At 34.9% G+C, this 16,718-nt stretch overlaps 1 protein-coding gene across 3 annotated transcripts in view; it reads left to right on the forward strand.

Moving 5' to 3' along the window:
• ZDHHC2 (zinc finger DHHC-type palmitoyltransferase 2) overlaps nucleotides 1-13,957 on the forward strand; it is a 67,755-nt gene extending 53,798 nt beyond the window's left edge. For 2 of the 3 annotated variants that reach the window (XM_049704143.1, XM_004277195.4), the window contains 5 exons: nucleotides 2,750-2,876; nucleotides 3,149-3,241; nucleotides 7,053-7,165; nucleotides 8,961-9,035; nucleotides 11,980-13,957. In XM_049704143.1, the coding sequence (XP_049560100.1) occupies nucleotides 2,750-2,876; nucleotides 3,149-3,241; nucleotides 7,053-7,165; nucleotides 8,961-9,001 (374 nt within the window). In that variant the 3' untranslated portion in view covers nucleotides 9,002-9,035; nucleotides 11,980-13,957. The remainder of the gene's footprint in view (nucleotides 1-2,749; nucleotides 2,877-3,148; nucleotides 3,242-7,052; nucleotides 7,166-8,960; nucleotides 9,036-11,979) is intronic. The other variant, XM_033400639.2, reaches the window with a different exon arrangement.
• The last annotated feature ends 2,761 nt before the right edge of the window (nucleotides 13,958-16,718 follow it).

Genomic DNA, 16,718 nt, shown 5'->3' on the forward strand with positions numbered 1-16,718 from the left:
ATACCTCAAATCAATAACTTTACACCTTAAGGAACTATGAAAAGAAGAGCAAAAAGTAAACCCAAAGCCAGAAGAAGGTGGGAAATAATAAGGATTAGACAGGACATTATGGAAACAGAATTCTAAAAAACAGAAGATCAATGAAACCAATAATTAGTTTATTGAAAATATCAACAAATATGACAAGCCTATAACTAGAAAGCAAAAAAGAGGACTCAAATCATGAAAATGAGAAATGAAAGTGGGAACATGACTACCAACCTTGCAGAAATAAAAAAGTTTAATTAGGTAACCTTGGGACTTCCCTGGTGATGCAGTGGTTCAGAATCTGCTTGCCAATGCAGGGGACACGGGTTCAAACCCTGGTCCAGGAAGATCCCACGTGCCATGGAGCAACTAAGCCCGCGCACGGCAACGAAGACCCAACGCAGCCAAAAAATAAATTAAAAAAATTAGGTAACCTAGATGTAATGGACAAATTCCTAGAAACACAATCTACCAGTGTGACTCAAGAAGAAATAAAAACCTGAATAGACTTATAATAAGTAAGGAGATTGAATCAGTAATTTAAAATCTCCCAACAAAGAAAAGCTCAGGACCAGTTGGCTTCACTGATGAATTCTGTCAAACACTTAAGAATTAACATGAATTATTCTCAAACTATGCCCAAAATTAGGAGAGAAGGAAACATTTCCTAAGTCATTCTGTGAGGCCAACATTGCCCTAATACCAAAGTCAGACAAAGACATCACAAGAAAAGAAAGCTATAGACCAATATTCCTTATGAATATAGGTGGAGAAATTCCCAATAACATATCTGCAAATCCAGCAGCACGTTAAATCCTACTTCGTCATGGTATATAACCTTTTATCCCAGGAATGCAAGGGTGGTTCAGTGTATAAAAATCAATCAATGGTAATATACCACATTAATAGAATGAAGGGGAAAAAAGCACATTTTTATCTCAACTGTAACAGAAAAAGTGTTTGACAAAATACAACGCCCTTTGATGATAAAAACACTTAAGCTGGAATGGAAGGGAACTTCTACAACCTGACAAGGACTTTATGAGAAATTCTCAGCTAATATGATACTCAGTGGTGAAAAATAAACCTTTGCCCTAAATAAATAAACCAAGGATTCCGTCTTTCACTATTGCTGTTCAGCACTGTACTGGAAATTCTAGCCAGAGAAATTACTCAAGAAAAGAAATTAAGGCATTCAAATTGCACAGGAAGACATAAAACTATTGTTTTTGTGGATGAAATGATCTTATATATAGAAAACCGTAAAGAATCCACAATAAAAACTATTAGAGCTAATAAAATCTGCCAAGTTGCATGATCAATATGCAAAAAAATCAGTTGTGTTTCTATATACTATCAATGAACCATCCCAAAGGAGATTATTGAAATTTCTATTACAATTTCAATGGCCTTTCATGCATAAATGGAAAAGCTAATCTTCAAATTCATATGGAATTTCAAGGGGCCCCAAATAGCAAAAACAATATCCACCAAAAAAAATTGTTAAGTTCTTCCTGTTTATAAAACTTGCAACAAATCTATAGTAATCAAAAGAGTGTGATACTGGCTATGAGATTCCGTTATTATAATAGTCACTGAAGATTAATCGTAGTATATAGTCAGTGAATGTTCATTTTTAGGGTTCAGGTGAAATCTTATCCCAGCAAGTACTATTAGGGTGAAAATATTGGTATAATAATTTCTAAACAAAGTACCTTATTTCAAATTATATGTAGAGCAATTAAATTATTTTTCAAACGTAAATTTTTCTACTAGCTTTTAACTTCTAGAAACGTCTAGATTTAACTTGTAACACTGAAAGGACTTCCTCTGGACAGTATGGTCCTATAATTATTAAAGCGTCTTATAAAAAGCTATATAACCTAGGTTGATAAATGTTAAGGATCTTGCAAATCACATTTTTCATAGTACCATGACTCTGCTAGTTATATTTTTCCTTTTTTAAATTATGGGCAGAAATCATTACACTTCTATGTTTATTTGCACCCCAAAACTAACATGTTAGATTTTGCATCTCGGCATTATTTAAGAAGAAAATGTAGCATCATAGACAGAACTTTGATGACCTTGTTCAAGTTCCACTTCTGTCATTTATTTTTTGTGATATTTTGAGCACGTTGCACGGTCTCTCTGAACCTCAGCTTCCATATGCAGAGTGGGCATAACCAGCTATGATGTACGGCTCTGCATTGGACCCTGGTTTGGACAAAGAGCTTTAAAGTATATTTTTGATCAGCTAGAAAAAAAATTATGATTGGATGAGATAAAATTTTAATGAAATTGGAAAATGGAATTTATTAACTGAAAAAAGGTTGTAGAATGTATCTTTAGTCGCACTTTGGTTAAAAAAATGTACATTTGTAATTATTTTCTCTATCCATCCAGCCGTCCATTTAATAAAGATTTAGAAGATGTAAAGTTTTATTTACTTGTTTGCATTTTCTAATTTTCTGCAATGCAGACGTGCTGCTGCAAGAATAAAAGGGTTACTTAAAAACTAAAATAGGTCTAATCATATTTTATGTTTGTTTTAAAAGAATAGACAGTCTTCATTGCAGGGCTGTTGATAGGCACATAAGCAGTCACAGGAGGCTAGCCATTGATTTTCAGAGTTTCTTCATTTAATTCAGTCATTTCTAACTATAGGGCTTGCTAGATGATGTGCTCTTTACTCATGTGATTGCTCTACCATCTTTTCTAGAGGCATTTAGAAGTCCAGTATTTCGACATGGAACAGATAAGAATGGATTCAGCTTGGGTTTCAGTAAAAATATGCGACAGGTTTTTGGTGATGAGAAGAAGTACTGGTTGCTACCCATTTTTTCAAGGTACTTTGTTGTGAAAATTTTCAGGGTTTAGACTGAAAATGGAAGTAATCCAACAAAAGAACTCTGTAATTCTGCATAAAAACTATTTTTTACAGTATTATTTTATGACTCACTGTTATATCAATGTGGAAATCAGTTGACTCACATCTCCATAAACATACCACATTCGAGCCAGTGTCTGATATACACGTTTTGTCCATAATATAACTGTGTTCTACTCACAGAGATCATCTTTTTTACTGCATAATTGTAAGTTTTTATTTTAATTACAGTCTAGGTGATGGCTGCTCCTTTCCAACTTGCCTTGTTAACCAGGATCCTGAACAGCCATCTACTCCTGCAGGATTGAATTCATCATCTAAAAAGTGAGTCCATTTTTTTTTTCTATTTTACTTTCAAAGAATATATTTTATCCTCTTGCGTCCTTCAATTATATGTTCCTTTGAAAAAAAATTTTAAGAACTTAAGATAATTTACTACACTGGTTTCTACCTGGAATGAGGGTGAGAGGAAAGTATGACTGGGGAGGGTTACATAGGGAGCTTCAGTCATAATTATAAAATTCTGTTATTAATCTGGGTGGTCAGTAAACAGGTGTTAACTCTCTATACATTTTTGTTAACGGAAATAAATTATGATTTTTTTAAATGTGGTGCTTAAAAGAAAATAACGTAAGTCCAAATTAGTCCCCCTAGTGATCAGGTGAGCAGACAGGTTAAACTTTCCCTCTGACCCTCCGGGCCTTTCTTCTCGGCCGTAACTGTTATAAAGAGATCAAAAAACTTCCCTGCCTGGATCAGGCCTTTGGAGATGAAGTGGAATCCCAGACATCTGCTTGACAGTCCCGTTAGCAATGGGCACCATATCCTTGGTACTCTTCCAAGACCTCTAAGCATGATCTGAGCCATTTCTGTGGAGAGAGAAAGGAGGGAGTCTTGGAAATTCATTGTCTGGAGACTTTGGTTACTGCTTTAAGTCTCTTTTGGTTCCAGTCTATCAGGCATTTGAGGAAGACCTGAAATTGGATTCTGACTTGGCTACTAACTGCCAAAAGGCAAAACTATGTAAACGTTTCAAAATGCTCTACATGAAGTTTTAAGTTGAAACATTTTTTTACACGTTCAAGACAGACTTTTTTTTTTGATGTGACCATACCTCTAATTTTTAAATGAAAGCCAATAGTAAAAGCATGACCATAATATCATTAGTTAAATTTTAAAGGTTTTCTTAGTTGCTGGAATGCTGTGTTCACAGCACCTATGCTTATAGTCTCCCCGTCTAGTTCCTGGTTCTTATTGATCACGGCGCTTTGTCCCTTGGAGCCTGATGTGACCCCAGCATCCATCTCAAGGTGGTGATTCTGGCAGCCATTCCAAAGTCATCTTAAATTGCCATGGGATGAAACCTTATTTGCCCCCCCCATCCCTAGAGTGAGCTATGTGCAGTCCAGGCTCTACCAGTTAGTTAATGAGGAGGCCGTTCTCATGTGTGTCACAGGGACAATTCAAAGGCACCAGAGTCTTACTGGGTCCTGCCCTGTGAGTTTTGGCTTTAAAATTCCACCGAGCTAAATGCTAATTTTTTTTTTTATATACCTCAGGGCAGAAAAATCTAGTTTTAATAAATTACTTAGAATGCTTTCCTGCTTTTATAAAAGTTAACAGTAGTTTTCAATAATTTTTTTATCCTTGTTAAGAGGTTTTTGTAGTTTAAGACTATTTGGGTTTTAGAGATAGTATCTCTCCTACTAATAATGTACAATGGGCGTTGGGAGAAATCCTAGTTCTGGCACTGTTACCCAGCTAGGTGATCTAGAAGAGGTCACGTAACCTCTCCGGGCTTCTCTTCCCTTTCCTTTAAATGTTGAGATTGGATTTTGACAGCTAATGTCTCTTCTACAAAATTCTGTAATTTCCCCCGATTAGCCCCTGTGAATTGTCTATGGCTAGTGCTGGTCTCCCCTGTGTACTCCAGAGTTGTATATTTGATTGTCTACACAGTGGTCCCACCTAAACATCTAAAAGTCATTGCCAGCTGAACAGGTGCAAAGCAGAACTCTTGATTCCAAGCCATCTATACCCTTGCCCCACCCCAAACTCGATTCTTCTTCATTCTTTCATGTATCAGTAGTAGTGACCTCCATTCTCCCAGATGCTCAGGCCATAAACTTCAGAGTCATACTAGATTCCTCTCTTTCAGGGACCCTGTATATACAGATGTAGATCCTGTCAGATGTCCCCTCCAGATATATCTGTAACCTGGATACTTTCTTACCACCTCCAAGGCTGCTTTCCTGGTCCAAGCCATCATTTCTCACATGGATTATTTCAGTACCTTCGTTCCTGACCTTTCTGATTCCATGTTTGCCCTCCTCCAGTTTATTCTCCATTAAAATGTCAGAGTGGATCCTTTTAAAGCGTAAATCATATTGTGTCACTCTTCTGCTCAGAACCCTCCACTGATTGTCCATCTTGCTCAGAATAAAAGCTAATGAATGTCCTTACCGTGCGCTGACTAATCTCTTCCCCAACACCTCTCGATGTCACCCCGTACCACCTTCCCGACACTCACAATCCTCAGACACACGGATCTTGCTGGTCCTCAGATATACCAAGCATGTTCCTTATTTAGCGGCTTTGTACTTGCCAGTTCCTATTCCTAAAGGTTCTTCCTCTGGATATCTGAACGGTCTGTGCCTTCACTTTACTTTCTGCTCAGGTGTAGCTTTACAGTAGAGGCCGCCTTTGGAAACCCTTGGATAATCGTAACTTGCCCCTCCATTCCCTTCATACTGTCTTTTACTGTCGTCAGAGCTCTCCTTACCACCTGACTTACTATATATTTATTATACTTCTTCCTCAGTTACAACACAACTTCCATGAGATCAAAGACTTTCCTCACTGATGTAACAGATACTCAATGAGTATTGTTGAATGAGTGGATCCTTGCCATTTGTTAGATTCCTGTTAGCAGTAATGAATCTCCAAGCAGTCCTTAAACCAGGACTTAGGTAGCTGTACTTGGTCTAAGGTCCCTTTCCTGAGGAATAATTAGAATTAGAGTAAAAGAGATATTTCATATGAATAGGAGACAAGCTTTTCTTTTTTAAGATTTTCCTCCCAAAATTTTAGTAAGGGGTTGTTAAAGCAGCACAAAATTGAAATAGTCTCAAATTTTAGATATGAGGTAATTGTTAAGGAGCAAAGGCATATCCTTTAAAAAATATAATAGTTATAGTCAACTAAAATATGTGAAATTACTCTTGGAAGAATTTTAAGTGGGTTTTTCTTTTGAACATTATTATAATTTCTATTTTGGTGTGTTGTAAAATAATACACTAATAGTTTCTGTGCCAATAATTTTTTTAATCTAAGTGAAATGCTATTTTATGTACATTTTTTTCATACCATCTAATATGTCATATGTGGCATGTCTACTTAAATTTTAAAACCTAAAGTCTTTCTTTTAAACTCTTTATTTACCAAATTAAACATCAGATTTTTAAGACCTGGCAATGTCAGATGTTTTCAACATTCCTGCAAGATAACGTTCAAATTTGTTGTTTCAGTTTTATAGAGAAAGATAGAGAATTCTTTGTTCGAGACCAGTTAGGCCACTTTAGAAACAATAAGTAGGTCAGTTTTTCTCAAACTTATCTTTCTACCATCATCTTCATATATTTTTTTCCATATTTTTTCCACTTGTAAAATTAATATTTTTCTTTAATATTTTTATTTAAATTGCCACTTAAATTTTTTTAAACCAAACTTTGTATCACTGTCATAAATGAGAAATTAGTATAATTTGCCATAGAATATAACTTAAAAAAAAATAAAATCAATAATAAAATACTGTTAAGTTCTAACTAGATTCCCTTACCTGCTAAAGTCTTAGGCTGAGGCCTGTTCTCCATATTAAGAATGGAGATTTGCCAAAGTCAGAGATTGTCATTGTATCGTAATCAGAAGAAAGAAAAGTGAACTGAAGCAAGAACGCTTTTTTCATTGTGAGTCAGTGTGATTTAATGCCTTGTTCCTGTTTTCCCCAAATTCTCTTGTGTAACTCCTACAATTATCTTGCACCACAAGTGGGTTGAGTTCCATCCTTTGCAAAACACTCACTCTAATACTATCAAGAGTTAACCTAATGATCATGATGATAATTATTGTTATTCAGTCCTGAAAACCATCAATTTCCTGCAAAGCCATTGAGAGAGTCCCAGAGCCACCTTCTTACTGATTCTCAATCTTGGACAGAGAACAGCACAAACCTGGGAAAAGGTAAAGCTGGTAAGAGTATGCTTGTTCGGCTATTTCGATATATTTTATTTTTAAAAGGTGAAAGTGGTAAAAATTTTTCATTCTTATTAGCTGTAGAATTTTTCTTGTTTTGGAGGCAGACTACCGTTGTAAATATAGAACTGTTTTCAAAGAACTGCTTGTGAAGTGCTTTGATTAATGTCTGGAAGCTGTAGAAAATCATTTTGTGAAAAATAGATTTACATGGCCTTTTTCCAATTTAGAAAACCAAATCTTTATTACTGCATATTAAATAAACTGATAAACTCAAAATATAATTTATTTAAAAATTGGAAAAAGTGCAGTAAGCTCAGACAAAAGGTTGAAAACTATCTACTGAAAGGGATCTCAAATTATGTAGTTTTTACTCAAAAGTTTTATCCATTTCAAAATGTCGAAGTAAAGCCATTGCAGAATTGCTATAACTTTAGCTACCTGTCATTTATTCATATCCCACTCACAGTTCTCTTGTTATTGTTGATTTGAATCTTTTGATGATTTGGGTCAATATAGGTTATTGGCAAAAAACAAGGAAGCGTTTGAAGGCAGACAGACCTGATATCAAATCCCAATTTGGGCACCTAATCAGTGTGTGGTATTTGTTAAGTTACTTAACCTCCTTTAGACTTAGCTTCATCTTTAACATACTACTTATTTCTCAGGGTTGTTAAGAATTAAACAAAATACGTGATCATATGTGCAGGGGTGTGTACATATTATATGTGTGGTCTCCTCAGTGCAAAACCATGCATGCTCAATTAAGGCACTGTTAGCCAGAAAATCTCCAAATTGACCTATTTAAGTCTTCAAATGTTTCCCCTTCATTTCTAGTCTTTTCTTCAAACCTTTTCCTAGTGCTTGTCTGACCTTGGCTTACTGCACTTTAAAGTGTTTCCTGGTTTATTTGAAATCTCTTTGGGATTTAGTGAAAAACAAACAGTCCTGAGTAAAAATTCTTAAGTCATTATTTAATATATAATCAGTCACATTCTCTGTTTCTTTAAAGAGTCTTGTTCTTGAGAAATGCGTATGCCCTCTGAAGATCCCCGTGATTTGAGTATTCATAATTTGGTCTGTCTCTTCACCTTCAAACATTCCATTCCATTTTTCAGTCTATGGGAGGGACTAGGTATTACCTGAACAAAATTGATGACACCTGTTTGCCTTTTGAATCCCTCAGTTTCCTTAGAGATAAAGAAGTGATGTATATTTGGGGGGTAGAAAGACAAAGAACTGTCTTTCAGAAGAGATTCATATTTCACTTTATAGTTCTACATTAATGTAGAAGTGATATTCTGGTTTCTGTGTGCTGTTAGTTTGGAGACATAGATTAATTTTCTGTTACTGTGACAGATAAATTGAGAAATTATTTAAAGTTTAAAGGATGGTGTAAAAGAAGGAAGAGAAATATGAAAATGGTGAGATGAGAAAGGGCTCCAAGATTAGTTTGACAAGAATGAGGTAGGTAGATGAAGAATTAGAAAACAGTGATTTAAGGTAGTGTGAGAAGTGCCAGGCTCAGTGTTTCTTACATTATTTTATTCACACCCCTACTTCCTCAGGTGTATATATTTAACTGTTTTTAAAGTGCTTTTTCTGTGACACCGGTTGTGGTGAACTGTACTGTATGTGTGTGTGTGTTCTATATAACATCTTCTAAATACCCATACTACGTACAGGTCACTTTTGGAAAAACACTGGCAGGATTCATGACTGAATAAACAAGTCTCTGCCTATTTGTTCAAAAGCAACAACAAAAATTGCTAACTTATGTTCTTTCTTGAAGGTATGAGCAATCCTGCACTTACCATGGAGAATGAGAATTAACTCTTCTAACAAAATTTACTCATACTTCACGGAAGTAAGAAAAGCTTTTCCTTTATTGTTATGTTTTATATTTTCAACAGTTCTCTAGCTCTCCTAGGGCAAATAGTTTCCATAAACATTTATTTATTTATAAATTTATTTATTTATTTTTGGCTGCGTTGGGTCTTTGTTTCTGCGCACGGACTTTCTCCAGTTGAGGCGAGAGGGGGCCCCTCTTTGTTGCGGTGCACGGGCTTCTTACTGTGGTGGCCCCCCACCCCGTTGTGGAGCAGGGGCTCCAGGGGCACGGGCTACAGTAGTTGTGGCACGCGAGCTCAGTAGTTGTGGCTCACAGGCTCTAGAGCGCAGGCTCAGCAGTTGTGGCGCACAGGCCTAGTTGCTCCGCAGCATGTGGGATCCTCCCGGACCGGGGCTCGAACCCAGGTCACCTGCATTGGCAGGCGGATTCTCAACCACCGCACCACCAGGGAAGTCCCAACATTTACTTACGAGTGACTCAAATACAATGTCTTAGCTGACCCTTGGGATTGCATCAGTCATGCTGGAGACCTCTGGACATGGATTTAGCTTGAATGTTAGCTAGTACTTAGGTTAACTTGATAAAATATAAGTTGAACAAAATTCATTTTTACAGTAATGCATTAAATAGCAAAGATTGATCCTAAAATATTGAATTTTACATGACAATTGTCTTGTCATTTCATAGGATCATGCAATTTTTTTTTTCTTTCCTTCAGGATATCCAGTGGTCTTATTCTTGACCACCCATTAGTTGAATCTCACTGGGTCTAAATACAAGATAATTATATCTTGTTAGCATAAATCTCTGCCACCCCTATTTTTGGTCACAGTAGGACCCCAGAGCATGTGTCATCCTTAAAATACTAGGTGTTCCAAGTCGTTTTCTTTAACCCGTAATTTTTTTAAACCTGTAGTTCCAAATTAGTTTCCTTAAAGTGAAATCTATTTATAAGGCTGCGGTCAATAAAAAGCTACAATAAGGAGCCCCTTTGGAACAAAGCCATAAACATCTTAACAAATCAAACAACTATGTGTACTGTTACAGTAAACAATATGAAGAATTGGACTTGTGGTTGTCAAGGGGGAGGGTGGTGGAAGGGAAAAGGATTGGGAGTTTGGGATTAGCAGTTGCAAACTATTATATATAGGATAGATAAACAACAAGGTCCTGCTGTATAGCACAGGGAACTATATTCAATAGCCTTGATAAACCAGAATGGAAAAGAATATGAAAAAGAATATATGTATATATGTATAACTGAATCACTTTGATGTACAGCAGAAATTAATACAACATTGTAAATCAACTGTACTTCAATAAAATTTTTAAAAATTAAAAAAATATATGAAGAATTGAACATTGAAATTATCAAGATAACTCTCTACTTATAAAACTGTGACCTAGCAAGAGAGTAGCACCTAAAACAAAATTGTGTCGAAGTAGTTCATGGATATCTGGTTTTTATTTTACTTGGTTTTGGTTTTGATGAATAGCCATGTAATTCTGTGTGCCATTTGGCCAGTGTTTTGGTTTTAGATTACTCTATATGATGGTATAGTAGATCAGATTGATTGTAACTATGGTTAGGATCGTGGGAATTTAATGTTCTTAATTTGGTTAATTAGTGAATACAGTGTAAATTTCTGGAAATAATTCTTAAAATATAACTGATTATATAAATACAAATCATTAGCTAATACCACAAGCAAAGTATTTTACAGAACATAGTTCTGTAAAGCATACAGAGTTTCACAGGATTTTTTTTAGTACGTTGAATTAGTTATAATTACCATTGTATGTGAGGTTATCTGTGTTAAATACTTTATAAGCTTACATAGTAACGTAACTTTGTGTGTAAATCTGGTAGATTTCCCAGTATTTTGACAAGATCAGTGTTGTGTTTGTTCATCATTATTCTCAACCCTTTGCAGTGCCAGACACATAGTAGGTTCTAAATAAACAGTTGGTAAATGGGTGATAAAATAACATCATTGATGTTTAATATCTCACAGAAAGTTGATGTTATTACACTTAAATATATGACAGTAGTGGTCATAAAAACCCAATTGTAGCATGAATCAACTGCGTTGACGTAAAAGAAAAAATAAAGTGTTTTCTGATGTAATGTTTTTCATTCTGTTGACATACCAGTGAAAAGTTCCTTAAAAAATTGAATTTTCCTAAGGTAGCTGATAGTCAAAATAGTTTTTTAAAGTTTTTCCTGCTTTATACCTCAGACTTGCAATTCATTCAATACACATTTATACTGAACAATATTATCTGATATTGATACACCTAATTTGATTATATTACTAAATGATATCTCTTCTCCTTTTTCAACTACATTAGTAAATGACCTGTGACCTTTTTATAAAATATTTCTTGGTTCAGTATAGTTTCCACACAGTGAAAATGTGCCTAAATCCATAATAGTGCTAAAGTATAGGTTAAACTTAGCCTGCCCAACCTTCACTCTTACACAATAGAAACTTGAAAATGCTGTGATTCTATGCACATGGTATTTCAGAATTACTTCCCTAAATCCCCTCACAACTCACTTGTCACTTGTAAACTCCTATTGGCCTCAGACAAATTCAGAACTAAGAACATAGGACCCTGTGGCTCTTATTGGGGCCCCAAACCAGCAGTATTGACATCACCTGGAGCTTAACAGAAATGCAGAATTGTGGACCTTACCCTAGACTTACTGAATCAGAATCTGTATTTTCTGCATTTTAACAAGATCCTCTTCTCTTGTATGTGTGTATTATAGTTTGAGAATTGATGTAAAGTTCTGTCTATATTCAAGATCTCATCTGATGAGCCTTCTAGTATAGAAAACATTTAATTTTGAACAAGGGATGTTATTGCAACAATGAATGAGTTGGTTCATTTTTTGTTTGCTTGTATTTTTAGAGTTAACACGAGAGTTTCATGTTTTCTGTTTCATCCCAAGGTAATCAGTGCTGTCGATGGATGGAAGAGGCTTCCCGCAGGAAGGCACCACTAACTAGCTGTTCCCACCCCCTCTGGCTGGATATGCAGAATGTGAATTGACCGTTTCTCTCCAAGCTGTTGCTTAAAACATAACACATTTTTACTCCAGTGTACAGATTGTTTCAGCTGACACAGATTCCTCTTAAACATTAAAAGTAGTTATGGTTTATGAATCAAGGACAAAAATATCTTCTATCATAAAAACTTGGAATAAATTCATGGGCCAGTTTTCACCCAGATATTTGGGGAGCACAACTTACCACATAAAAAACCCACTGATCCTCTGATTTTCTGATTCAGAAAATTGAGACTATTAAGATACTGAGATTTAAAAGATTTCACGTAACATTATAATGATAAGCTTTATTCGTAAAACCTGTTACCTACGAGAAGGTGGAGGTAGCAGATGAGACTTGTTTACTCCCTCTGATGTGAATCTAGCCTTAGGCTGCGTGAACTGTAAAAACTATGAATCATTACAAATTTCAAGTGGCCTGCAGTTGAAGATGACCATCCATTTTTTTTTTTTTTTTTTTTTTTTTGCCAGACTTTAATTCTAGCCTTTGTTCCCTGCTGGAAAAGAAGTGATCATTGAAGCTTGAGCTCAACTGGCTGGAAAATCTTTGTCAGAATTAATACATTTCTATTACATCAGAAATATATTTTTCATTTATTTTAATTATCTGAAAATGGGGGAAAGTCTATAATAACAATTATGAAGATTGGTTTATGATATTCTTTTGCTGGTTTAGCTTTTAAAAGTCTCTTTTTAGGTTATTCTATTGAACATAGCAAACATTGAATTTTTGTTAAGAATCCCTGATGGGCCAATGAATTAATCCTTCATTGACATCTATATTATTTCTTTTTCCTCTCATCAGAAGTATGACAGTTAAACTACATACGTCCTCAAATACCTGTTAAGATTAAATTATGCAAATCATCAAACAAAAATCATATCCTTTTGGAAATTTAGTCCCACAGGAACTGAATGGTGTGCTGTTTGGAAACTGAGTTTAAGATAAACTACAGTGGTGTGTTTGTTGATGCCAAAATGTTCGGCTTCAGTAAATATACTAAGAAGCTCTTGTGCCTTCTATGCACTATTAAAGAGTCTTATTCTTTTTTAATTTGATGGAGTGCAAGTTTTGTAAATGTTAGCAATTAGAATACGCTGTATACATTTTTTTGGTACTGATTTTGAGAATTTAAAGCAGATTACCCTTTAAGACTACACAGCTAAGGAACTGGTATTTAAACAAAGAGAAAATGGTATTAAAGTTTTCAAAATCTGAATTAGATAAATTCAACACAAAGTAGACTAGAAGACCAGAGGATAATGGAGTAACAGATCTTTGCAGTTGCTCATCCTTGCTAAAAATATGAAGTTTTATATTAAATGACTTCATAAAAGAACCACTGTCAGCCCAGTCCATTTTGTAAATCATTTGAGTGCAATTCTTTGAGCAATAGGATGGTGGTCTTTTTCAGGGTTTTTTTTTAAACTAAAGATTTTGATCTGACAATCTACTTCAAGAAAACTCGGAAGATATGATACATTCTTACTTTTATCCTAAAGCATTGTTTGGTCATCGTTTTCATTACCTGAAGTGCCAGGTTGGAACCTATAGCTCCTGTTAGAAGTCTTAAGGGCAAGAGCATCACATAATGTATTCAGAATTATATGCAGCCAGATGTTTTTCAAAGCACAGTACTAGAGCTGTTTTTATGGACAGGATTCTGTTGGGTGACCCCCTCCTGTCAAACTAGAAATTAGGGGAAAAAGAGGGATTTTTATTCTTTACCTTGCTAGAGTACTGTTAATTTCCCCCCCTCCCTTTAGCTCTTTCATGTAATTATTCAAATCCATAAGTCAATATACATTAGAATCAGATGAAAACATTTTTCAAAATAAAGTTTTTTTCATTAAGTTGTAATGGTTCCCTTTTTGGTTTCATACAGTGACTAATCTTTAAAATGTTTTTTGTTTAGTTTTGTTTTTAACTCTAAGGGGTTATAATTTTTGGAGATGATGGCATATCATTAGATTTGCAGTATAAATTTTATCTGAGTGAACAGAGCATCAAATAGACCTACGTTTTGTATATATTTATAAAATGTACCTTAAAAACACTTTAAACACTTTGCTTTAAAAAATTTAATTGCTTAACTCAAACTTGAAGACACTTGAAGTATGTCCTGACAGTCCATTAAATGATAATTTTGATTTTTCCTGTTTTTAGAGATTATATCATATAGGTATCAATATTTAAGAATTTTTTCATTTAAAAATGTTGTACAAATGCTTCATATACATTAGCTCTTTGCCATTGTGCAGTGAAAGATTTGTTTTTTTCAAAGAGAAAAAAACTGCATCTGAATACAATGATGAGACATTCAAGTAAGTGCTTATCTATGAATTCCCTCCTGTTATACCATAATAAAGTCTGGTTGATCACCTTTGTTAGCTGTCTATATGAAATTGCCTTTGCACTAACAATCTAAATTGCTTTAAAGATATACTTTTCCTAATCATCTACCAGAGCTCCTGCAGGCAAGATTCATGTCTACAACCTGGTTATAACATAGGTCTTTGGAGATGAAGTGGATGACAGGATGAGGTGATTGCTCATTAGTAGTTAAAGGAGTCTGAGGACAATTAGAAAAAGACTAACATTTGAGTGTGCTGTAATCAACAGATAACTGTTGGAAATATGGCATATGTTTGACAAAAAACCATCTTCACTGGGAAAATCATACACAAAGGTCTTATAAACCATGTTCATAAAAAATTAAGCTAGAAACATGATTCATGCTTCAAGAAAACCTGTGAAAAAGCTGCTACTCCCTTATATTATAAACTAGCAAATTTTCCCTATTTTGCAATAGTACATGTAAACCTGCTGGGCTGATTCTTACTGTATACTGTGGTACACACTTATTGTCAAATATTTACCTGTAAAAGTGATAGTTCTGATACTATTATGAATTTTTTTTAGAAAAGCCACCACGTATATTCAAACCTCATAAAACTTAAACGCAAATCCACTTACACTGTAAACCGTGATGAAGGTATCCTCCAGTACGACCATCCCCCTTCCACAGACTACAAATTCTGATCTGCTAACATTTTATCTGAAGTGATGCATTTCAACAATGGATTTTCACTAGTAACATACATCTCTGGGTAAGATCCTTCTGTGGAAAACTGTTCTAAGTAACCCCAAATGTTTTTTAACAGCCTGCACTCCTTTTCCACATACTTAGCCAACTTAGAAGTATTTCCTCTTACCTGTGGAAACAAATTGTTACACACCTCAAGGATTTGTTACTCTTTTACAAAGACACCACCAGAATTTTTTTACCTTGGTAAAAATTCATAGATTCTAATTTTTATTAAAACTTTAGCAATTTGATCATGTCACTTACTAAAAATATTAAATACATTCCAACATTAGAGAAGTCTTGATTTTAAAACTGAGCAATCTCTTCCTCCACTAGATTTAGAATTTACTACCAAAATATCTTACTTTGTTACAGAACACAGGCAACTGTGTTAGACTTTATAATGGTCCAAACCGTGCACCCTTCCTTTTGTCTTTGCCATGATGGATTTGTCATTCTTTTACAGTAGTGTCCCGATTTGTATCAAGTGGACATCACTGAAGGGATGAGTTCAAGTAGGCTTGTTTCAAAGGAACTCCTGTGGATCACAAACTATGAAGTATCTCCCAGCACGATGTTCAGTATAGCAGGAGGCTCTGAAATAGGATGTTTTTTCCATCTTCCAAAAAAAAGGATGTAAGTAAAGAGGATGCTTGTCCATAATGCAGTCTAGGTTATTAAGAGCTCAGTCTCTAGCACCCTTGAATTGTTCTTTACCAACAAAAAGGTCAAATGAAAGTCTGGCCAATGTCAATAAAGACAACTTTAAATCTCTTGAAGCCCTCTCACTGCAAAAGAGTGACAGCAAAAACAAAATGGTGACAACGCCCAAACGTAGATCTTTGATGTTCCTGTTCATATAGCCAATATTCAGTATTTCTGTACTGTTCACAGTTGGGGGGAAAATGTGTTAATGTTATTCATCTTTTGTGTTGACTTATTTCTGAGTACCAATTAAACCAAAGGGGGCCTTTTGATAAGTGACTTTAAGCTCTGGTTTATGCTAAAGCAGCTCCTTATTGCTCAGAAAGGACATATTATTTTATGATTCATGAAAACAAACTGATTTTTGTTGCATCTTCCAGGGAAGATTTAACAATGTAAGGAGTTCAATCCTGACCTGAATTTAATACTTAATGTTTCTTGTTTGACAGATAAAGGTGCTTAATCAAATTAAGAAAAAAACATAATGCCCCAAAGTAGAGTTCTGTTGATGCTGAATTAAAGAACTGTTACCATGGAAAGCTTCAGTTCTGTTGTTTTTTTATTCAGCTGAAACTAAGACTATTGTCAGAATTTAGGTTTGTTCCTTTTTCTGTCAGTATGTATAGCCCCTAAAGCCTAGTATTGAAAGTATCTTAAATGCCCTGATCATTTATAATGTGCAAGTTGAATGTTTTAAAAAAGCAACCTTGATTATACACTACCCTTGACTATACACTAGTGTATAATAAACCTAGATTATACACTAAAACAAACATGTTTTAAAGTTCTTTTAAAAAATATACTTAGGCAAGAAGTAGAGAATATGGA

Source organism: Orcinus orca, chromosome 21 (genome assembly GCF_937001465.1).
Source record: "Orcinus orca chromosome 21, mOrcOrc1.1, whole genome shotgun sequence".
In the NCBI taxonomy this organism is placed as follows: Eukaryota; Metazoa; Chordata; class Mammalia; order Artiodactyla; family Delphinidae; genus Orcinus; species Orcinus orca.